This window comes from Rattus rattus, chromosome 12 (genome assembly GCF_011064425.1).
Source record: "Rattus rattus isolate New Zealand chromosome 12, Rrattus_CSIRO_v1, whole genome shotgun sequence".
NCBI classification, from domain to species: domain Eukaryota; kingdom Metazoa; phylum Chordata; class Mammalia; order Rodentia; family Muridae; genus Rattus; species Rattus rattus.
The window spans coordinates 49,074,435-49,099,985 of NC_046165.1; the positions used below are offsets into that span (position 1 = coordinate 49,074,435).

General features: G+C 37.5%; 1 protein-coding gene across 3 annotated transcripts in view; it reads right to left on the reverse strand.

The window, feature by feature from the left end:
- Window positions 1-25,551, reverse strand: part of Zc3h13 (zinc finger CCCH-type containing 13) — a 67,730-nt gene that overhangs the window by 31,790 nt on the left and 10,389 nt on the right. For all 3 annotated transcript variants that reach the window (XM_032918406.1, XM_032918407.1, XM_032918405.1), the window contains exons 5-7: window positions 10,884-10,992; window positions 6,151-6,290; window positions 5,413-5,567 (exon numbers count right to left, since the gene is read on the reverse strand). In XM_032918406.1, the coding sequence (XP_032774297.1) occupies window positions 5,413-5,567; window positions 6,151-6,290; window positions 10,884-10,992 (404 nt within the window). The remainder of the gene's footprint in view (window positions 1-5,412; window positions 5,568-6,150; window positions 6,291-10,883; window positions 10,993-25,551) is intronic.

Sequence of the window (25,551 nt, forward strand, 5' to 3'; positions counted from 1 at the left end):
TTTTATCTTTTTATCATATACAGAAATTAATTCAAACCGAATTAAAGACAGAAACATACAACCCAAAGTTTAAAATTCCTAGAAGAAAACGTGAAAGAAAGCAAACATCTAACTTGGTCAATTAAGCCACAATCCGTGGTGCAGAAAAGAAAGAGACAAATGGAATTACAGCAAGCAACCTCAAGAACATGAGAGAATCGACACTGGCAGCCACACGAAAGTGGTCGCAGTTATCCTGATGCTGCAAACCAGCACTCCTACACATACATGGCAGTACCTTCAGTGTTCACTCAGAATGTACACAGATAAAGTGCAGACGGCTGCCTAGAACAAAAACCAACTTAGGGCATCATGTTATAAAAAAAATCACTGTGTGGGCCTGCTTGAAATAGATGCTCTAAATTTTTAAATCAATTTGGCAGTCACCAGTTTTGCTCACAATAAAGAAGGTACAATTAATAACATCAACTAAAATTGGCTTCCCCGGCACTTGTACTAAACATCTTTCTAAATCTTCGAATCTCATTTAAAAATCATTTCCAACTCCGAGATCACACAGATGGCCTCTTAATATTCTGGAATTTTGCCTTTCATGGCTAAGTATGCAATACCTTATAAGTGGTTTTGAGGTACAGATTATCATTTGACACTTTAGTTTTATGTGACCTTAATCTCTTACATATTTAAACCTGGCTGACATGGCATTATAGCTGACCCAAAGCTTAACAGGACAGCAAGCTCATGGTAACACTCTTACCCCTAAAGCCCCATCAGCAACTCTTATTTCAAAGCATTTAGTGCTTTAGATAAGGAAGACAAGAGTCAATATTACTTTTTCTATTAGGGTGATCTGGCTTTTCTGTCTCCATACTTACATTATTTCTCAGAATTTAATTATTTACTTATTTTTACAAAACTCAAGTACTTTTATCTTTTTCAACACCTGCCAGCAACCAATGAGCTGTTGAACATGAATAGTTGTGTGTTTTATTTCATCACTCAAATATCTCATCATCTCAAATTCCTGTCATTTCCATCTGGTAGAAATACCCTTCTACCATTATCTCAAATTTGTCAAGTTGAGTGCTTTTAAATCACAACCATTTTACTAATTTCATATTTAACAATTTCAGTGTTCATGAAAACCTTTTCTCCCAAATTGTCTTTTCATAGCTATTTTTCAATTTTAAGTCAAACCTGTCAATGCAACATTCTTACGAATGTGCTAACTTTACCAATTTAGTATCTAACCTTATTCCTGTTTACTACGTGGCCACTCGTGAATACAGCATGTATTCTCAGTGTCCAGTGTTGTCTTAGGGTCTAAGGTGCCCTGGGTTTTATACTTTTGGTGTGGTCTCACTGGAGCTTGTTTTATAGGACCCTGAGTTCTGCATTCCCAAGAGTCACTGGATATATGACTAAAATCGGTAGCACAGTCCTCAGAATTGCCGCTAAGATTTTTAAAAGATTAAAAGCATTTGACTTGTGGTTAGCCTTTAGAAAATTGAGCTTTCTTGGTCCATATCCCTGTTATTAGTGTAGATAGAAACAGCTGCTTACACAAGTTAAAAGATTCTTAAAGTCTGATGAATAAATCCTTGCCTTCTACCAACAACCAGAGTAGCCACAAACATCAATACATTATGTGAGGTTACAGAAACCCTTTGTGTACAAAATGGTAAAAAATGTTTCTATTTCTAAACATTTGCCCACTTTAAAGAGAAACAGTATTTGTCATTTGTGCTAAGACTTTAAAGATGAAAATATGGAGGGATCCGTAACAGAAGTGTACTTTCACATTACTCCACAAGGTAGGGATGGTACTCACTGACTTCCTTCTGGCCCAGCGCTGAGCCACACTCTACAGTTCACTCTCTGGATGGCTCCTGATCTCCACCCAGGCTGCCTGCCGTACACTGGAGAGCTAAATAGGTGCAGCGCCCAGTTATACCCTTAAGCACGCCATCATCCTCTCAATTTCTTCCAAAGCCTATGGAAAGTCTATGAAAGTCAACACTGTCTAAAGGTGTGTGTCTGCTCATGTGTGTAGAGGCTAGAGAGGAGGCTCATGTGCCATCCCTGTCAAGGCTGCCCACCTCCAGTAGTTCACCAATTAGGCGAGAGTAGTTGGACAGCAAGCTCCAGGGATCCCTCCTGTCTCTGTCTCTATAGTGAGAGATCACAAGTGCACCGCACCAGGCTTGTCTGTTTATGTGGGCTTTGCTTATATGAGATCAAACCCAAGTCTTCATGCTTACAGGACAATACTTCAGTGACTAAGCCATCGCCCAAGCCCAGAAACATCCATTTTGATTCTATGTGATGAGAAACTGCAGCTGTGTTAAATCACCAGCATCTCAGTATTTATCTATTACCACTGCCATAATCAGAAACATCCTAAACACTTACTCAAGCAAGAGCAACGCCAACGTGCATGTGTGCATAAACTAACTACTGAAGAGTCATACACTCAAGGGACAAGGGAGAGCATAGGAGCTGGAGAAAGAAGAGGGAGAAATTATACAGATACAGTGCATTCATAAATGAAACTCTCAAGTTTAAAAAGTAATGAAGTTGGAATTTCTTCATATGCCTTTAAAACAGAGTTGGAAAACAAGATTCTATCCTATTGCATTGTTTTCTAAATGAAAGGGACTGAGATCAGTAAGATCTTTTACCACTGTGAAGTCTATTGGTTATTCTTTTAGCAACACGACCTCAATATACTTCCCACTCAGGGAACACAGACCACTGTCCACTTCTATAATTTTTATATCATTCTGTAACTATTTCTGAACAACTCTAAAAATATTTCATATTTCTTTTTTATAAAAACATCTATACAGAAAGCTTTGCCTGGGTTAAAAGAGCAAAAGGTCAAAACAGAGAATGTGTTTGTGATTGTAATTACATGACTCCAGATAATATCATACAAGACCTTAGATGAGTATCAAAGTATGACTTAATTTGCCAGTAATTACATCTTTCCATTATGCTAACCCAGAACGATCACACAGTCTGTGCATCTGTCATTCCGTTGATTGACTGGCATTGGATGAAACAGTCTATTCAATTTTGACAGAAATTCCCATCCTTGAATTTAATATGTCTTCCAACAATTTATACCATGACTCAGTAATGAAAAGGAAATTAAGGTAGGTCACCTTCAGGTTATAGATGTAGCTCAGTGATACAATGACTACCCAACATGCTCAAGGCCCTCCATGAACTGCCAACACCACACACACACACACACACACACACACACACACACGCACATGCGCGCTCTCTCTCTCTCTCTCTCTCTCTCTCTCTCTCTCTCTCTCTCTCTCTCTCTCTCTGTCTCTCTGTGTGTGTGTGTGTGTGTGTGTGTGTGTGTGTGTGTGTGACAGATTCAATACAATGCTGCACAAGCCTGATAACCTGAGTTTGATCCATGTGATGGAAGGAGGAAGGAGACACATGACTACTAGAAGTCAAAAGTTGCTCTGAAACCTACATTTGTGGTTTGCTGTGGTAATGTGTGGTGGTGGTGGTGATGATGATGATGATGATGATGATCATGATAAATGTTATATGATATATATACAGTAATAATAAATATTAAAAGTAAGTACTGCTTGCTTGGGTGTGCTAGCACATATACCTGTGATCCCAACACTAGGGAAGTAGTAGATTTAATACTCAATTTCAGGTCAAGGAAGCTTTAGAGATGAGCCTGAGCTACATAAGGCTGTCTCACTTATATACATAAAATGCGGTGTTTCCCTTGTACTTCTATACTGCACTGTTTTAAATGCCCTCCTGCTCTATATTTTATAGGTACATCTTAAGGCCAGCGACATACTGGAATACAGAAAATACAGCAATTAAAGCAATGTGATAAAATTCAAGTCAATAGATTAAAGGATAAGCTAATAACAAATAGTAAAGAGTATATAAAAATTGATTTAAATAAATCCTTTATATCTAAATAGTTATTTAAAAATTTCTATGAAGAGACTACATTCAAAGACAATAAACATAAAGGTAAGGAAATAAAGGCTATTGGGCGACATAATTGTCAGATAAATGGATGAACTTAGGGCAAGCTGTATGACTAGTAGTTAGGCGAGAAGAAGAGGAACGAGTCAGCACAGCTCACAGCAATCTAGGGGTTGGCCTCTTTCACACCCCTCACACCACTAAACCCAGAGCAGAGGGACGCCACAGAGCTCTCACTGTAGGAGCTGTGGGAAGACAGAAAAATGATCAAGAGCTCAGTTTTCAGGAAGCTTAAGTTTAATACAGGTTATAAAACACATATGCCACAGCTGAAATATAAGGTAAATGGCAATTAAGATGAAAAGGAATTTATACAAAGAAAAAAATGGAGAAACATAACAGAAAATTTAGAATTTAAGCTAAAGCTTGCAAGATTGAAAACACATCTAAGCAGACAGGACAGAATTAGATAAAAATGTTAACAAGAAAGAAAAGGTCAAAGCATAAATGTCATTCTTGGGGAATTTGAGTTTCATTTGAGAATCAAAAAGACTTCACAGCATAACATTAATTAGACTTGTTCTTTGAAGATGTCTCTTACAGTATCTACACAGAGGACCGGTGAGTGAAAGTGTGTGTGTCTGTTCAGAGGTGGGCACATTACATGGTAAATAATGCAATGAGTCTGGGTTACGGTGTGAAACCAGGAAGTAACATGAGCTTCACTGTGGGCTTACTAAACCAGAGTTGCCAAGTAATCAACATTAGGGTACTGTTTTAGTTAAGAAAAATAAAAATGAAATTAGTATATGTACCTTAATTTGAACTTAGAGTGTAGAAGGATATTTACACGCCTCCCGTCTTGTTCTTAGTCCTTAATGTAATTACATTTCATTATTCCTATTTTTGTTTCTTTAGCTGACTGCTATAATTCTATTCAATAAGCACACTGGTGTGTGAAGACTTTAAAATAGCTAACCTCTTGACAGATAAACAAATAAATAAGTGAAGTACTCCTTGTATTTAATTTATAATGCTCAAAACTAAAAACCAAAATGTCAACAGAAATACAAATACATAGTGTACATAATAAACATTTAAAAATGTTAAGAAAAAGGGCAATGCAAACAAAGAAAGTTGCGGGATATATTTATGCTCTGACTCGATACACTGAAACAGTACTTTGTAAAAATGATACATATTGACTAAAGTATAAAAGCACGTAGGCTTGCATACTACACAAAATCCCAGAGTTAGAAAGTCTAGTGAGTGGATGTGACATGGATATTTGCTTCATTGTGTTTATAACTTTATCTCTAGGAAGAAGAGGGGTAAACCAACTGTAGCAGAATTGAGTTACACAGTTCTGTTAGAAACACCAGAGAAACGCCATTCTCTCTCTGGTGCTGAGATTACCCTACTGACCTCTGCTGGTCCAGCAGCGGGGAAGCCACCACAGCAGCCTTCCGCTCTTTCTTGCCAGCTGAAGACGCCTTGGGGCTGGACTTCCGCTTTGGAGATTTACTCGACTTTCTCAGAGGTGATGGAGACAACTTTGATCTCACCACTTCTGGGGAAACCTATCAAAGTAACTTAGTAAGTCAATTCAGAAACTCATGGAACAAAAACAAGCATGCACCCTAAAACATTGAGGTGGAGAAAGGGCATTGAACGGAGTTAAAAATTAAAAGCCAGAACCATCCCACCAATTGTCCTGAGCCCAACTCCAGAGCCCATGCTTTTAACTTACACGCTAATTAAATCGCCCTAACAAATACAGATACCAAGAAAGTAACATTAAGATTTTTCAAAACTTCCTCAGGAAAATCAGAAATTATTTCCAAATAAATTCTATTTCTATATGTTAGAAAACTGGACAGAGAAATCTAGAAATATCATGGGCCTGACATGTGTAGAACTTGCTTGGTATCAGGTTGATGGGTACAGACAACGGAGTGTTGTCAATTTGGTTCAACAGCAAAAACATTTTTGACTTTAAAGTCATGTAAAGATTAAATAATTAATCTTTTATGGTACAGCTGATGTGTGGGAAGCTGATCAATTTATCACTGTCCTAGAATGAACTAAGATACAGCATGGAGTTGATTTCTGTCATCAACAACCAGGTCTGTGTTAATATCACATTCACTTCAATACACATACCTCCTTTTGAATAATAATTTCTTCTCTTTTATCCATGTTTTCTTGTTCCAACTTCATCAATTCTCTCTGTATTTTCTGACGCTTCATTTCCAATGATAACTCATGAACATAATCGTAATTAATATCTCCATTGTCAGAATCTTTAAAAATACAAATTTCATTATTTTTAGACACTATTATAATTACATATAGAGAATTAGACTTTCCAGCTAATTTTTATAGACATTTCAACAATGTAGCCTTTCATTAAAATAATATTTCTATATAACATTAAGGTTTCTATATTTTCTGAAAGTGACTTAGGGTTATCACGTGCTTGGGTTTTGTTACTAAAGATTTCTAATAGGTTAATTCAAGCTGGAATATAGCAGAGGTAAAGTATTTGGTTTGCATGTGACCATAGCTCTTTAAAAAGGTTAAAAAGCAAAACAAAAGTCATAGTTAAAGCATTCAGCTCCACACTTAGGACACCAAGGACTTCAGTATCCTTGCCTTAGACCATCAGATATTTGGACCATTAGTTCTCCAAGTCTGTCCTTTTTATTGTGAGACAAGTGATTAGTATCTGAAAGGAAAGTCAACTAAATTGAACACTAATGAGTGCTAATTTTTAAGAAGGTCCAGCTTTTTCACTTCAGGTGACTTAAATTATCTCTCTTTTTTTTTTTTTTAAAGACTTATTTATTATATAGAAGTACACTGTAGCTGTCTTCAGACACCAGAAGAGGGCATCAGATCTCCTTACAGATGGTTATGAGCCACCATGTGGTTGCTGGGATTTGAACTCAGGACCTCTGGAAGAGCACTCAATGCTCTTAACCACTGAGCCATCTCTCCAGCCCCCTTAAATTATCTCTTTAGCTCAGAACCAACCACTCATTCAATGAATCTGATGTCATCTTTCACATCCACATCCAGTCTTTTCTGATGAAAAGGGTATGATGGCTGTTTTTTCGTTTTGTTTTACGAGAGAAAGAAACAAAGACAGACAGACAGAAACACACACACACACACACACACACACACACACACACACACACACACACACACACACGGGGGCGGGGGAAGGAGAGAGATCTTTGATTGCAGGATACAGTCATTCTCCGTAGCTAATGGCACTCAACCCCTCACCCAAGAAACAAGGAATCCATTTTTAAATTGCAGCCTAACCCTTGACCATATTTGGCTTGGCCACAAGCCGATGTGCTTTCTCTACACCCTTAAGCACTTTAGACCATTTGTCACCTAGAGGTAAATAAATAAAATGAAGAACTTAAAAAAAACAAAAACCAAACATAGTCCCACTTGATTACTTTATAAACACAAGAAAACAGATATGACTGTTGTGCCCAGTTCAAATGCATTACAACACTGACTGTCCATCCTAGCCTGGGGCCTGCGGTAGGGCTGATTAACTACGTTCATTACCTGAGCAACTGATTATACATCGTATGTATGGAGTATGACTCCAAGTAACTGAAAAAATACAAGTTGGCAATGGTATATTTTACAGTAGAAAGAAGTTAAGCTATGTAACAAAAAAAAGATGCCATCACAGTAAAGAAAGGGTGACATTTAAATATATCTTTATTAATTAACGGAAGAGCAGATAAGTACATTAACAAAGCAATTAACATAAACAAAAGGACATAAATTATATAAATATGCCTTCTACATGTGCTGTGGGGCATTTTTAATTGCTGCATTGTTTGGTACGGTATAGGTATAAGGGTCTAGTGGTAGAAGGTAGATATCTATCCTATAAAATAATTTACTAATACAGGTTTTCACGCTCTTTAATAGAGCAACCTTGTTCTTACCTATTACCTCAAAATAGGTCTTCAAGAATATAAATAAGGATTAAAGACTAAAGATTTGGTATTTCCTTTTGTCTTTATGATACATTCTCACTTAAAGTCATAAGCAAGTCTGAATATAAAGAGAAGTATGCAGTTCTGCTGTCCTCAATGGCCAGTCTCACAGTATCAACACTGCAGACAGCTTAGTGCTGCATATGTAAAATTCTCATTTAAACAATGGACTGCCAGACAACACTGGTTCACATCTGTCACCCAAGCACTGGGAAGGCTGAGGCAGAAAGGTTATGAATTTGAAGTCAGGCTGAACGACATAAGATTCTATATCAAGACAAAGAAACAAACAACCCCTCCCCCCAACAAAATTACAAACACCGCCATATACACAAGGCCTCTCCATGTTACACACACAGCTCAACCTCTTCACTTTGGTATCTGCTAAGCATTTCATCAGGTAAGCACACCACAGCTTACATGGCCAACCTCCTGAGGGATGTCAGATCTTGCTGCTATACACGGGGCTGCAATAGTAACTGCCTTGATTCAGAAGTACAACTATTCCTCTATCACCTTTATCAAACTAGGTTTGTTAGAATCAAAATAGAGCTTCTGATTTTACTATGGCCAACCTGAACCCAGACAACCTTACCAATACAAACCACCACTTAAAAACTTCAGTATGTAGGCAATTCTGTCTCTGTTTTAATGAGCTTTTCTCTGCAGTAAAGTTGAACACATACTAGCTATTTCTAGCTCTTAGGCATTACTTATTTAAAATGTCCTGAGTTTTTAAACAGGACTACCTTCTTAAATATTTGTGATAGTTCACTATGTGTTTATGTAGTATCTTTACTAATGCTTACATGTGTCAAGCATTTTCTTCTGGTACAACTTCTGCCTCTACTTTTTTCATTTAGTTATTATAAGTTTATAAATAAACTATATTTATAGTTATAAATATAAGATTTGTATTCAAATCTTTTGTGGCTTTGGAATTTTATACTTTATTTTAAGATAATGAATCTCCTTCCAAGATTACCAAAGTACTTCATGTATGTTCCTCTCCTGTAATGATATGTCATAATATTTTTTATTTTGTTCACCATGATGAAAAACTAAGGGAAGAATCAGGAAAGAAGAAGGAAAAAGAAAATAAAAAACATAGGGGAGGGAACATGGGAACAGAGCAGGCCATCTTATCTATAAGCAAGAAGCAGAGAGAGAGAGAGAAAGAGAGAGAGAGACACACACACACACACACACACACACACACACACACACACACACACACACACACACAGGGAATGGAACTGGCTTTTGAAACCTTAAAGCCTGCTCCTAGTGGCACATTTCCTCCAACAAAGCCAAACTTCCTAATCTTTCCCAAATAATTCTAGCAACTGGGGACCAAGCATTCAAATATAAGCCTATGGGTTATTTTCATTAAATACCCCCACACACATACTGCAGACACACATAGGATAACCAAAGGTATAAAAGACAGCATATAATAAATGTACTAAATTGATGAGAAAGAAATCAGGTTTCAAATTCAATTGAATATATTGACTTTATATAGTAATAAAAAGACTTCATATAGAATAAAAGAAATAAATCCTTCAATATATTAACTAGTCAACTATAATAGGTTATTATACTCTTTCTGCTAATTTAAAGAAGAAATATAAAATGTTAATAAATTAATCATAAGCAAAATTCCTATATTTTCTTAGAAACATTGTAATAGACTGGAAGCCACTTTCTCAGTAAGTCCTGGTTTTCTAGTCTTGGAATGGTGATTCGAGTATTTTCCATGTTAGTCTAGCTATATCTTCAGACAGCATTCTGAAATCCAGTCACAAGTACTAAGTCTTGCAAGTTCTTGATCCTTGTTCCAGGACTCTACTTAGCCACTGTAACTTAAAAGGGCAGGGGGCTGTGCTCTGTTGCAAATTTATTTACAGTAACAGGCAACAGTCTACATATCATAGCGCTGGTCTGTTTTAGCTTACATTGAAAAGGTACTGGAATTCTTAAAGGTAAAAACTCTTAGGTGAAGGTATAAATCATATTAAAATGCATTGAACATGTGTTGACTCTGTAGTTAAGATTGCTCCCTCACTTGGCTCAGTGGTAGAGCACTTGCCTAGCAAGCGCAAGGCCCTGGGTTCGGTCCCCAGCTCCGAAAAAAGGGAAAAAAAAATTGTTTGGGGTTGGGGATTTAGCTCAGTGGTAGAGCACTTGCCTAGGAAGTGCAAGGCCCTGGGTTCAGTCCCCAGCTCCGAAAAAGATTGCTCCCTCACCAGAGTATCAAAGAGGTGGAGAAAAGAGAGTTTTATGGTGCTTACCTGGCAAGAAAATGAGTCAAAGGTGATTTTTCTAATTTTCATAAACAAATTGTCACCTAATTGGACCCTAATCATCACTTCAAGACTAGAAAATCAGTATTTACTGAGGAAGTCGCTTCCAGTGCTGCCAGTCTATTAAAATGCTTCTAAGAAAATATAGGAATTGTGCTTAGGATTAATTCATAAATAAATTTCAGGACTCAAGCATTATGTAACCTCAACTCTTTCTGAAAACATAAAGCCAACCATTTCTTTAAAATAACTTTAACAATCTCATTTTAATTATTTGATGTATTAAATTATATTTACATTTTTAAAACAGTATTGAGAAACTTAAATGTTTACAAATGGATGAAAAATCCCAAAATATTAATAATAAAGTTCTGGAAGTGGAAGAGAAAAGAATAAGGAAGCTGAAACACTACCATGTACCCATTTCTGACAATTCAGTTATAATCAAGAGGACATGCTAAAGCAGTGTGAAGATCACAGTTAGAGGTATCTCAAACTCCAATAGGCCAGTGAATAATTAAGATTCTATTAGCTGAGCAAGGATTTTTAAACTCACCATCTCTGTTGGTTTCCCATTCTACATTTTCTTCTTCGCTTTCTGGAGTTCTCTCTTTAACAATTTTTATGTCTTCCTTGTCTCTATGTCTCCCTCTTGAAGATTCTTTCTAAAAAGTACATATATACACACATTCAGATTACTATATGGTTAAGACGTATGAGGTCATTATTGCATACATAGCATTTCCATTTCACTCAGCTTTGCTTCTGAGGGAGGAGGACTTGTGTCATTTACCTGCAAGTTCTAGTGCAGCCACAGGAAAGTATTTACTTACTAAAGAACAGTAACATAGTAAATGTAAGTGGCTCAGATATTTTAAAAAATGCAAAGAAACCCAGTCCTTTGATGTTCTACTCCACACTAAGCTTCCATGTGAAAAGCCCCTGGTAAACACCAGTTTGAAATGACTAAATACAATAGGAAGATTAGCTAAGTAACCAGACATAAAATCCAACTTAAAAACACTAAACCACTAAGTTTCTAAAAATGAAACTTAGGCCCTAAAGTAATAGCTATTTGCCTATATGCCAAATGATGCATTCAAATTCATTTTAATAATTTTATAAAAATTAAAGAAAAGACTTGGATAAACAAACGTTATTTCACACAATTAATATATTAATCTTTAATACTGAGGCTAAATACTACAAAACACTAGGGTTTAGATGTTACTCCAAGCTTAACAGTAACCTACCTTCCAAAATGGAAAATAGTAATTCAATTTATAAAGTAATCCAGTAATTCAACTGAATACTCTGTTCTATAAGATTCCAAACCATATTTTACTAGTGAGAAAATAATCAAAGCCCCTCACAGTGAACTTACCACTTTTAGTCATAATCTAATACTAACTATGAATGTCAGATTAAGTGCTCAAACTTCTGAGTACTTTCAGTCATAAAACTCAGTTGCCTGGAAGGAACACCCATTCAGAGCCTGCCCCACATGTGGCCCATACATATACAGCCACCCAATTAGATAAGATGGATGAAGCAAAGAAGTGCAGGCTGACAGGAACTGGATGTAGATCTCTCCGAGAGACACAGCCAGAATACAGCAAATATATAGGCGAATGCCAGTAGCAAACCACTGAACTGAGAACGGGACCCCCATTGAAGGAATCAGAGAAAGAACTGAAAGAGCTTGAAGGGGCTTGAGACCCCATATGAACAACAATGCCAACCAACCAGAGCTTCCAGGGACTAAGCCACTACCCAAAGACTAGACATGGACTGACCCTGGGCTCCAACCTCAGGTAGCAATGAATAGCCTAGTAGAGAACCAGTGGGGGAAGCCCTTGGTCCTGCTAAGACTGAACCCCAGTGAACGTGATTGTTGGGGGGGCGGTAATGGGGGAGGATGGGGAGGGGAACACCCATTTAGAAGGGGAGGGGGAGGGGTTTGGGGGATGTTGGCCCGGAAACCGAGAAGGGGAATAACAATCGAAATGTAAATAAGAAATATTCAGGTTAATAAGGATTAAAAAAACAACAAAAAAAAAAAGACAAAAAAACAAAATTCAGTTGCCTGAAACTAATTAATTTTTCTTTAAAGTTTTCTTTTTAAAGAATCTCTTTAAATTCTACATATAGTTATAAATTATAAACATCATTTCCAAAATTAATTATGTCTTTGCTTGCTAGCAATACAGGTTGACAACAGACTATTTAAGAATCAAATCTGTCACGGAAAATTTACAAAAGATCAAGAAATAAAGAAATGAGTGTCAGCTGGCAATCAGAAGAAAAGGAAGACAATTACTGTAGCTTAAAGTTTGCAGGCTGCCTAACACCAATGAAGAATTGTCCTATATCCAAGGCAACTTCTGCTTTCCTATTTGATATCTTACATCTGGAAGAAACTCTAAAACCCATAGCCTTTGAAGACATGGAAAATGGCATTTTTCAGATTTCTAGAAGTTCAGCATCATGCAGCAAAACAGGAACCCCCTTACTCTATGGACCTCATTTCAATATACTGTTTACAGTTTGACGGAATTGTATAATTTAATATTTCTCTTGTACTGTAGTTAATATTTATTTAGATTTTTTTTGTACTGTGTGATTTGAACTTTTTGTTCTTGCTATAATCATTTGTTTATGTAGTAGAACACTTATGATCACAAATTAAGTTTTTGGGTTTGATTGCACTACATTAAATTTTTTAATGCAGTTCTGATTTTGACTGGACTAAAATAAGCTGTGTCTTAATGTATGTGATGAGTACTTAAATTTTAATTCATGTGGTTCCCCTTTCTTTTAATTCTTTTTTTTTTTTTTTTTTGCATTGTATGTCAGAAGCACTACTTCTTTTGTGCATGTGTAAGACGTAATGGTTCCATTGTATTATTTGACCATGACATTTTAGAGAAACATTCCCAGCTGTATGAATTAAACCCACAAGAATATACACCACCTACCCATTCTGAAAATATTTTTACAAGAAATCACCTCCAAAATACTGACTAAAACAACCTGCTTTCTAAGGTACCACATAAAACTCAGCCACTAACATAACTAACAAGGGTTTCAGAGTAGCAGCACTGGCACAGTAAAATACACAAGCTGGTCTGTATCTATATATGACGGACTATTTAGATCCCATTCTGAACTAGAAATGCGATAATCAGTACAGTTTTGTTATACAAACAGTTCACACCTATAGGTGTAAAACTGCCTAATTTTGAGTTGTACATATTTTTTCAATGCAACTCTGACTCTGCTCAGAGATCACATAAAACTTCTATTATCTGTCATACACTATGCACTCAGGCTTCAACACGTAGGAGGACTTCAAGATAGAAGATTATGTCTAACCAACCCACTTCAAATCATAACTAGGAAACTATCAGGATAATACTTAAAAAGCTTCAGCTCATTACAAGTGTGTAGGCTAGCTTTATGTCAACTGACAGAAGTTAGAGTCATCTGAGAGGAAGAAGCCTCAATAGAGAAAGCCTCCATAAGCTCCGGCTGCAAGCAAGCCTGTAGGGCATTTTCCTTACTAGTGAGTGATGAGGGAGGGCCCAGCTCACTGTGGGTGGGGTCATCTCTGGTGGTCCTTTGTTCTGTAAGAAAGCAGGTTGAACAAGCCAGGGGAAAGAAACAAGCAGCACCCCTCCATGGCCTTTGCATCAGCCCCTGTCTCCAGGTTCCTGCCCAGTTTGAGATCCTGCCTTGGCCTCCCTTAATGGACTGTGACTCATATGTCAGCCATATTAACCCTCTCCTCCCCAAGTTGCCTTTAGTAATGATGCTTCATCACAGCAACAGACCCTATCTAATAGAAAAAGAATACCCCATTTCCCCATTTTCTCTACTTATCAGCCTATACCGTGTTAAGCACATCAGTCCTTTATCACATGTGCAGCATGGTCTTCCTTCAGCTTCCCAGATTCTCTCAATAGAATGGCTTGACATCTTTTAATCTCAAACATACTAATTAGAAGCACAACCTTCTTACTTTATTGTGCATTCTTAAGTTAGTCATCCTAAAATACATTCATATTGGAATACTGATATGCAACCACAGTAGTTTAGGCTAAACACTTACGACTGGATTATTTACAGTTTTTAAAAGTATGAAAGGTATTGCCATTGTTACTGGTTACTCTGAGCAGAACCTGATAATATATATTCTTCTGCTAAAGATACTGCATAATACCTAAGTCATAGAAGGTAAAGAAATCTAGCTGGTACTAAACTGAAAGCTTCATCACCAAGGACTAGCTTTCATAGTGCTAGAAGATGCTATGCAAGTTACTGGAGGAAAAAATTATCAATCTCACCTAGCTGTGAACCCCGTGGGCTACAGTAATGGGCCTAGCAAGATATACCAACTAGTGCAATACGGACAGGACTGTTAAGGGAGCAACCAACTAATTTTCTGACTGGACTTCTGGCTCACTCCACAAGATGGGAACCATAACTGGTACTATCAATGGGGCCAAGCACCTGCAAGTAAATAGGTCACAGGCCCTAGGGAGATCCTACTACTGCTATTCTGCTAAATGGATCAATGACTTATTGCTATTCCCACAGGTCTGTGCATTTCTAAATTTCACAGAGAAACTTCTTTTTAAAGTATATGACAATTAGCAGACACCCACAGTTGGTCTAAGCACAGAAAATAAGAGATTTCTAAGTGCTCTGCTCTAAATGGGTCATCTGTGTATCCTCCCCACTTTCCCCAGAAGGCTCCTCAGTTCAGGGACCTAAACAACAGGGCAATAACTCTAAGAGTCAGAGGTGATGGACGGATTCAATGGGACAGTGTTTTCAGGACACAGAAGGACAACTAATTGTACGTATGACTTCACAACAGTTCCAACAGCATGGACAAGTCCTGCACAAACAAGCTCGGTCCAGACAGAACCCCATCATGGAGTGGGGAGGTGAGCATGAAGCCCTGCCCTAGCTGAGGAACTGCTGGCATTTGGTTGCTGCTGGGAAAGAGCAAGTCGGTTCTCTTTACTGGTGCGTCAGCAACACTCCAGGGTAAGCCCTGCACCCAACATAAAATGTGCGGTTTTAAGACTGGGGGGAGAGAAAATAAGAACAAGCACTCCTGAGGTTGCGTGAGTAGGTCAGGAAGTCAGGTAGGGAGGGGAGGGTCAGGAGGTCAGGTCGGGCAGGCTAAGTCTGGGAGTTGAGGGGGGAACATGATCAAAATGTATTACATGAAATTCTCAAAGAATAACATTATTAAAAATTTCAAAGCATATTAAGGAACAATGCTGCCTATGATCAACACTATGATCAAACGCCAATATTTTTATATCAAAGCCTAAGAATTTATCAACTAAGTGAAATTTACAACTGGATCACTTCAATTAAGACCAAGTTGTGATGCCTAATAAGTCTGTGCCTAGCTTGGTAAAATGTTTTAGGTTTCTTCCACTTCAGAAATCCAGTGTTTAAGGAGTTTTAAATTATTTTAGTTATAGTTTCTTTTCTTGAACATCTACTTGTGAGACAGATTATATTCATTACAAGTCTTATCTTACATAGTAAGGAGGCATTACAAGGAATCTAAAATAAAAGTACTGAGGCTAATTGAAGACAGATAAGTGGATAATAAGTAGCCAAATAAAATGTTATCTTTGTAAGGAATATAATTCCAACCTTACAAAAGGAACTGTATAATAACAATTTATATTTATAGAAGTCCTTCATAAGAAAATTTAACAGGGAAAAAATTAGCTCCCAAGGTTTCCAGTAGCAGCTCTGATTGTATATCCTTCTGCTCCCATTTCTAGAAGGCTCTAAATATCAGGAAATTTGTTATTAATTGTTATCACTCCAGACTCTATTGACTAGGACTAGTTCTAGTCTCTGGAACTATACAAAACAAACTTAATATTTCTTCCACGTGCTAATAACTCTTTAGATATTTGAACATCATTACTAAATCCCTTCTATACCTTTTGTATCAGACCAAGAGCCAGAGACACCTCATATTTATCACAGATTTATATTTCATGATTTTCACTTTCACTAATCTACCATCTTTTCTATACTAATATGCTATTCTAGTTAGCTTTCTTTTGCTATGATAAAACATTTACCAAAATCAAACTGAGGGAGGAAAGAGATTATTACATTGCGGGACGCTAAGACAAAAAGCTTAAGACAGAAATTAAGGAAGAAACTTTTTTGAAAAGAGAAATGAAAATTATACTTGGGCATCTCTAGTTCAAAACTCCAGATTCTGAACTCTTCGATCTGAGCATCTGAGCAGCAGCACAGGCTCGATGGGAATCTACAGCCGTCCTCATGTGAAAGGACAGGGGCACAAAACCCAGCAGAATCACCCTCAGGCTCCATGAACACAGTGTATGAAATGCAAATGAATCTCACATTGAGATAGGCTTGCCATCCCCCAGGCAACTCACTATGTGTAAGCAAATATCCTAAAACACTCTGGTCTCCAGCACTTTCAGATAAGTCATATCTAACTGTTATCCTTAAAATGTGGAGATTGGAAAATAGAGACGAAGTCAACAAGGGATAGGGATGACAGAAGAGATATTAGAGTTCAGAGAAAGATCATGCTTAAGATTCATATGGATACTTACACTTCATAAGAGAAATATAAATGAAAACTAAACTACATATCATCAACTCCCCTATCTTGCTGGAAAAACAATATGGCAAAACATACCAGAAAAGCAAAGGAAAACGAACAACCACAGCACACACCAACAACAGCAGGAGACTGCTTAGCCGTGGTCAGGACACTCGGGCACAGCAGTCCTGTCTCTTGAGATATGCTTGCTCTAAGGCACACTTTATATGTAGTATGTATGTATGTATGTATTATGTATGTATGTATGTATGTATGTATGTATGTATGTATGTATGTATGTATCAAGTACACAGTCATTCACCACAGCCCTACAGCAGGAGCAACACTGAAATACCTAAATCCTCATGCACAAGACTGGTTGAATAATGCATGGCATAGGTAAACAATGAAACACCACATTAACTACCACAAAGTCTGAAAAGTCTCTCAATATATTGTTATGGAATGATCACCTGTTTTAAAAAAAAAATTTAAAAAGTCAAGTGAAATATAAGATCATCTTTTATGTATAAAAAATTTATATACAAATTATAGATGTCTATCAACATATGCATCATACACAAGTACACATATATACAGAAGGAAAAACGAATGTGGTCTATGAGGAACAAGTTAGAGCCATCAAAAGATGAACACCACACTTTTTAAATGTAAAAATACGGTTTTGAAATCACATATTTTGTGTTTACAAAATTAAAAAGAAATCCTAATATTTCAGTTAGAATGACACAGATTAATCCATCTATTTATTAATTTGGTTGCTTAAAAATACAGTAACTAGTTAAATTCCTAGTGGCCAGATTTAGCAGATAAATCCCAAACAAAGCATATCCTAAGAACTACAAAAAAATTGAACTTTTCAATAACCTATGCATTAGTTATTCTCTCATTTCTATGACAAAGACTAGATAAAAACTAAACACTGGAGAAGTTTATTTGGGCTCATAGTTTGGGGGTACAGCCCACAGTGATTAAGAAGGAACAGCAATCTAAACAGATCAGGAAGCAGAGACCAGACAGGAAGCAGGGATGAACCCAAAGGCCCACCCTCAGTGACCACTGCCTCCATGTGAAGCTCTACAGCCCAGCTCTCCATTGGGGCATGTCCAACCTGCCAGATACAGGAACCCAAAGATAGCTAGGAAAGCAACAAAACACGAGATCATAATAAACTTAGCTCAGAGTAGTGACAAGCCCTTAATTGCAGTGCTAATTAGATTGGTGGAGCATGAGTTCAAGGATAGCCTAGGCTATACAAGAATGGGCCTTTCAGTTTCTAATCATAAACTTAATTAAAACATTGTAAGAGTTTTTGTTTGTTGCTTTTGTTTTTGTAATTCTATTACCTAGTTCTAGAATGAACTTTGTAAATGTTGAGTTGCAATGTCAAAAAGTCAAGCATCCCTATAACCCACCAAGACTGCCTTCAGCTGAGGACCAAGCTTCCAAACACATGAGGGCATTCTACACATAAACTGTAACATTGTTAATTGTTGCTGTGAAACCACTAAATATAATATTAAGTGGGTGATAATGCAAAAAAGGGACTAGAATTTTCTGCACAAGAAAGCAATACAAGTATAAAAGCCCTGAAATCCTAAGTCTGAATGATTAGAGGTTGTTTGTTTTTAAGAGAAAAATACATACTTTCTGATCATATTTCATGAAAGGCCTTAAAAACCATGACTAATCCAACTTAAGTCTCTTTAAGTATTCAGTGTCTTGATATACCAGTGAAAGAGACCAGGACTTCTGGTCTAAGTGTCTCAGTGCAGAAGGAAAAATGTACACAGTGTGCTGGGCACATTCATTTAAGGGAAATGAAGGAACTACCCCAACTACTGAGGAGGAAGGTGTTAAAACGACACAAGATAAATGACAAGGCAAGCCCTGCACTGGGTAAACACGTTTGCAATACATATGCTTCACAAAGGACTGGTATCCAGAATCTAGGAATTACAAATGAATAAAAAGACAGAGACCCTAATTTGTGAAAAAAAAAAAAAAATACACCAGCAAAACCACAATGAGCCAATAAAAGGTGTGTGTGCTATAAACAAAGAGCTAAAAAATATTAAGAGATGGGCAACATCGTTAACCCTCAACAAATACAATTACAGCCACTACATGCCAGGCCACCCATGCAGAGGCTTAAACCCTCATGCCAAAGATCTCGAAACCCTAATGCCCGTCAACCCTTGATGAACACATTCTGCTGAGTCACACACTACTAAGCAAGAAGAGGAGCAGACTATAGATACAAAATGCGGCTGAAGCTTGAAATATGAACTAATACACAGAAGAGTCAAGACAGGGAGATACACTACAGGATTCCAGCCAAACGACAAATCTGAATGAACACTTCAAGACTGAGTTTAGGATAGAAAATAGAGACATATTTTGAGCTGAAGGAAATGTGTGTAAATATCAAGAATCAGACTATTATTTAGAATGGGTATATTTTACTGTTTGTAAATTGTATCTCTACAAAGTAAGCTTTTAAAAAAAGACTTCTGTGCCCAATATAAAGATGACCCACACGCTAAGAATGTGGGACATGTGGACTTAGAAAAGTAACAATAATGGTGATAGATTAAAGTTGAAGACATCAGTGAGACTGAGTTATTTAGCTCAACATACAGAGGAGGTCACTGGAAATACACACACACACACACACACACACACACACACACACACACAGATACATAGATATAAAATCAGGAGAGAGAGAAGGGAATGGTTCCACTGTTGCTGCAGTAAGCAGGACTCTGGAAGTGGAAGGCTTTAAGGTAGAAGGTTAAGAGTTACTGAGCACATTCTGAGTAAGCCTCGTGACCTTGCTTTAAATCTGTAATAATAAGTAGGTACCGTTCCAAATGCCACAAGTTATGGTAAAAATCAAGTAGAGAAATACAAGTAAGAATTGTTTAGAAAGAGTAAAACAATGTGAGTGCAGAATAGAAAAGGCAGGAAGGCACTAATTTATCAGTTTAGGAAGCTGATTGCCAGGGGGAAGGGGGAGTAAATTATCAAATGAGTGTTCAGTGAGAAGGAAAAGAGGAGGCTAGGAGCAGGAATGCACACAGTAAAACATGTTACCTGGTAGAAGCTTTATAGCTAGATGTTAGCCAGACATCTTAGCTCCCCTACAAAGTAACATCTGAAAAGGTAATTTAAATAGCCGAATTAAATTGATTCATGATAATATCAAGTCTAAAGCATATTCTCTATCCGAAAATAAGTAATCACATTGAAAGCAGAAAATTAAAGCAACTGACAGTTTTGGAGAATGGAAAGGGAATGTCACACTAAGTTTCAAAAGAAAAAAACCTCTGAAATGTTCATTATAGGAACAAGAAATGGTGATAAAAATGACAGATTAAAGTAGCTGAATTAATTAACATTAAGTTAACATCAAAGCTAGGCACAATAACATTTGAGAGAGGCTATAGCAGGATTTAGAGTTTTGATGCCACCCTGACTTAAAGAATCAGAGCCTGTCTAAAAACAAAAGCAACCAAGAAACCCCACAAAACAAAACATAAAACAAGCTCAAATGTCAAATCTTCTATGTGTTTACCACACTAGAAACTAAAGAAAAAGGCACTAGTGTATGAAGGCAAACCTAAACCACTCTTCTTGCCCGTCTGTCCAGAGGAAAGGGTCTAAGCAAACAAAAGGAGCACCCAGAGAGGGTCTCTAAACTCTAAGCGACACTTTCCTAGTACAATGAACTATTTAACCTATTCGGAAATGTGGCTACACAGCTTCTCTGAAGGGACAGGTCCTAGAACAGATTTATATCTTTATCATTAATAAATGCTTAAATATTCTCACTGATTATATTCAGGGGTCAATTTTACTCTCCACGCTAATTTATTTGCTATGTTCAAATTCTATAAAACAGCAAGCCTCTGTTAGAGAATAAAACAAATTCAATTACTATATTTAAAAGGTTCTATAGGGGCTGGAGAGATGGTTCAGTAGTTATGAGCACTGACTGCTCTTCCAGAGGTCCTGAGTTCAAATCCCAGCAACTATATGGTGGCTGATACCCTTTTCTGGTGTGTCTGAAGACAGCTACAGTGTACTTATATAGACTAAATAAATAAACCTTTTTTCTTAAAAAAAAAAAAAAAAAAAAGGTTCTGTAGATGCATTAAAGTGTAAGTCCTTACTCAAGCTTGACTAAGCCCCTCACTGATCTAAGTCAACTGTGTTACATTCTGTTCAGATCAAGAAGGCTGCCTCTCTGATGGACCCGTGCAAGTACACTGGCAACCTTGTAACTCTTCACTGCCACATCAGAAGGGAAAATAAAGCAGGTAAGAGGAAATGTCGAGGTTGGGGATTTAGCTCAGTGGTAGAGCACTTGCCTAGCAAGCGCAAGGCCCTGGGTTCGGTCCCCAGCTCCGAGAAAAAAAAAAAAAAAAAAAAGGAAATGTCGGGAATTTTTACATTGTATTTAAGTCAGTACATCCATAGCTGTCATCTCACTGTGAACCCAGGGGAACTGACCGTTAGTTACTTTCATACTGAGTACCTGACACTCAGTACATATGTGATACAGCACACTTCAAGTAAGACAAGCAAGCCACCAGAGACAAGACACCAAGGGCTGAGTCTGCACACCAGTACTCCTTTTGCTGAAGTGAACTGAACAGTACCTACTTAGCCCTCATCCTATGCTCAGATACAAACAACGGTTCACAGTTCTTCATGCTCATAAAAGCCTTTAAATGCTTCATAGCGAACTGTTTTATTTTTCCCTTTCTTTTTGGGTTCTCACCCACAAACCTATCTTTCCCTGCACCATGTTTTCTGGTTTTGCAGGGGTTGTTTACTTTGTTACGCGCTTTGCTTACATCTCTGACTATGGACTTACAATTTTTATTTATGAAGCTGTCTCCCCACAAAAATCAAGGATAATCCAGCAACCTTAAAATTTGGACATATTGGAGTAAACACCAGTGACAAAAAGTGTTATCTGTTAACTCTGAAAAATCACATGCTTATTTTAGCTCTGCCTGTGTTATCCATACCCTAAAACCAATTTCATCTCCAACAGGAAGTCACTACAGGAAGAAAAGCATCACACACTACTGAACACACCAGAGATGAAGAGAATCTGTTCATCTGTCATGCAGAACACCTAAAGACTCACAAGTCTGAAATGCTGCCAAGTTCAAGTTTCTGTTTACTTAACACTACTTGCCACTCTTGAAACACTTAACTCATCCCTTGGGTAAATATGAAGCTCGGTGCCTTTGAGATGTCCTCAAAAACGAGCTTTCCTTCTTTCTCCTTTAAGGTTTACTCAGTTTACACAAATTAGTGTTTTGCCTGGATGTATGTCTGTGCATCTGGTGCCATTACAGGCCAGAAGAGGGCATCAAATCCCTTGGGACTGGAGTTATAGACAGTTGTGAGCCACCATGTGGTTGCTGGGAATTGTACTCAGGTCCTCTGAAAGAGCAGCCAGTTGCTCTTAACTGCTGAGTCCTCTTTCCAACCCCAGACTTTAAATTTCCTAATAGCCAACTTTGCCACCTACTAGTATGATATGAACATATAAGCCTTTATAACAATATGTATACTTAAATATACATTAACAACCTGAATTAATGCTCACATCCAATTCCTGTTAACAGACTAAAGTCTTTTTAGATTAGAGATCAGAAGAGCTATTTTAATACCACTATAGGGCATTTATTAAGTAGTCAGCATAGAACGGCCAATTCTACCCCTTCATGCCAACAAAGGCAGTTCCTAATTTATGGAGGAGGAAACTGACAGGAGAGGTTAGCTAATAATACCTAGAGGTGCCGTGTTCGCATTGTAAATCCTTGTGTCTGTCCCTTACACTACCTAATTACAGTTCATGTAGTCAATTATGTGTTCTCAGAAGAGTGATCTTAAGTTTTAAGGAATCAGATGTGCATATACATACACAAACACACACACACATGCATGGGGGGAGGGGAGATGTTCAGAGCTTATTTCCTTAATATTTTATAATATTTTACTTGATATTACTTATATTTTATATGAATATATAAAAGTCATAAATCTTTATGACCTTGTATCATAAAAGTTTCTCAAATAACACCTAGAGTAAGCAATAATAAATTTTAAAAAAGAAATAACAGGTAAGCTGAATTTCAGAAAAGTCAAAAATTTTTGAGTTTTACAGACCAGGATCAAGAATGTGAAGACAAGGGGCTAGGAGATGGCTTAGCACAGTGCCTGGTGAGCAAGCCTAAGGGTGTGAAGTCTGATCTCCAGTTCCCACATAAACCCTGGATGGTGGAACACATCTGTAACCCAGTACTGGAGAGACTAGAGACAAGTGGATCCCAGGGCGCAATGGTCAGCCAGTCAAGCCTAACGGTGAACTCTAGGTTCAGTGATATGCCCTGTCTCAGCATAGGGTGTACAAATGCCAGGCAGCACTAGGTGGACTTAGTGGGTTAGAAAAAGAGCACATGAGGTTGGGAAGGAAAGGTTATGTGGCAGGTGGGATAGAGGAGAGGAGGTGGTGGAGGGGATCTGATTGAAACATACACACATGTGTGAAACTCTCAAACAAGTTTAACAAGCCTTTTCCATTTGTTTGTTTTTAATATAGTGGAGAGCGACAGGGGGAAAAATCAGCATGTGAGCTCACACTGCAGTGACAGCAATGTCTTGTGCTGAGAGCCTGGGCAGTACCAGCTTCTGCAGAGACAGAGGCCAGAAGACTGAGCCCAAGCAGTCAGTCTTTGGAAAAAAATTTTAAAATGTAACAACAATGCACAAAATGGTAGAAAATGTGTTTTAGGTAACTTAAAAATGAAAGCAAACAGAAATTATATGCTAATCCTGATAACTTTTCTTAAGTTTTAATTATTTAGAATAAAAATAGTTTTAAAAAAACCCAAAATTTTAAAACAGCAATCTAATTTTTTGTTATCTTTGTTACAAGGAAATTACTTGTACTTGTATTAAACAATAGTAAACCAAATTAACTTATACTAGAAATCTAATAGTATATAAATATATAATTATGTCACAATTATTACTAACTAAAAAAAAGAATGGAACACATGAAACCCTCAAAAAATATATTTTTACCTGTACTCAAAATATAAAGAATTCTTACAACTCAACAATAAAGACAGCTCAATTTTAAAATATGGGCAGAATTTCTCCAAATATGTATCAAGAGCTAATGAGAATGTGCATGATGTTTGTCATCCTTGGTTATTACAAAGCAAAATCACAATTAAATTAGGAGCTGGAAAAAATGGAACCTTCATATCTCAAGGAATAAGTAAAGAAGTCAAAGAAGTAAAGAAGTAAGAAGTCAAGAAGTAACAGCAATGCAGTCTCTCAATGGCGGTCTAGCACAGTAGTTCTGAACCTGTGGGTCACAGGCCCTTTGAGGGTAGAACCACCCTTTCACAAGGGTCACATATCAGACATATCAGATATTTACATTACAATTCAACAGTAGAAAAATTATAGTTATAAGTGGCAACAAAATAATTTTATGGTTGGGGATCACATCATGAGGAACTGTACTAAAGGACAGGGCATTAGGACAACTCTGGGCTTCTTTTTTCTTTTTTTCTATTTTTCGGAGCTGAGGACCAAACCCAGGGCCTTACGCTTGCTAGGCAAGTGCACTACCACTGAGCTAAATCCCCAACCCCAACTCTGGGCTTTCTAAGCTGGTTAGCAGAAGTGGGAAACTCCATTCTGTGGATGAGTATCATGAAAGCCAGGAAGAAAGGGAACTGAGCACAGCTGGATGATCTCAGCCTGCCAGCTGTGAATGCAAACGACCAACTGCCTGTGCTCCTGCCTCCACACACCCTGCCATGATGCACATGGTACCCTCAAACTCTGAGGCACAACAAACGGCTCCTGACAGGCACTGTGTCACAGCAACAGAAAAGAAACCTTGTGTTCAGTGATTCTGCTCCCCAGGACAGGGAAAGAAAGGAAGCAAACTGAACTCATGCTAACCAAAAACTTGAATCTTCTCACTCACGTTATGGGGAAAAAGTGGGAAGAACTCAAATATCCATCAATGATAAGTGAAAAAAGAGAATACAGAATGCTAATCAAATATTCTTTGAAAAAAAGACAAAAGAATAATCTTCCATAATATTAAAAACTAAGGAAACTACTCCCAAGAGATAACACCTTATAGGAATCACTTAAAGAAGCACAAAGAGTGGACAATTTATAAAACAAGAAGTGATTTCATGACTACCTAGGGCTCATGGTCAGTGGGCTACAGGAGTGACTGATAAAAGAGATGGAGTTTCTTTACAGAGGGATGAAAACTGACCACAGGGATAGCTTCACAACTGCAGCCTACATTTAGATACCCATGAGTTCCAGGAACATACAAGACCTTTTAAGTTCAGCCTAAGCTCTGCTGGTCATTTTAAGTACATAGAAGAACAGTTCCTCAGGGAATCCCTGCCCCTTATTCATTCACACAGGACATTGCCATGTCTAATTATAGACGTACCGCATATTAATCACACAACTTAATATTTAAAATGAAATGTATGGAATGAATGAC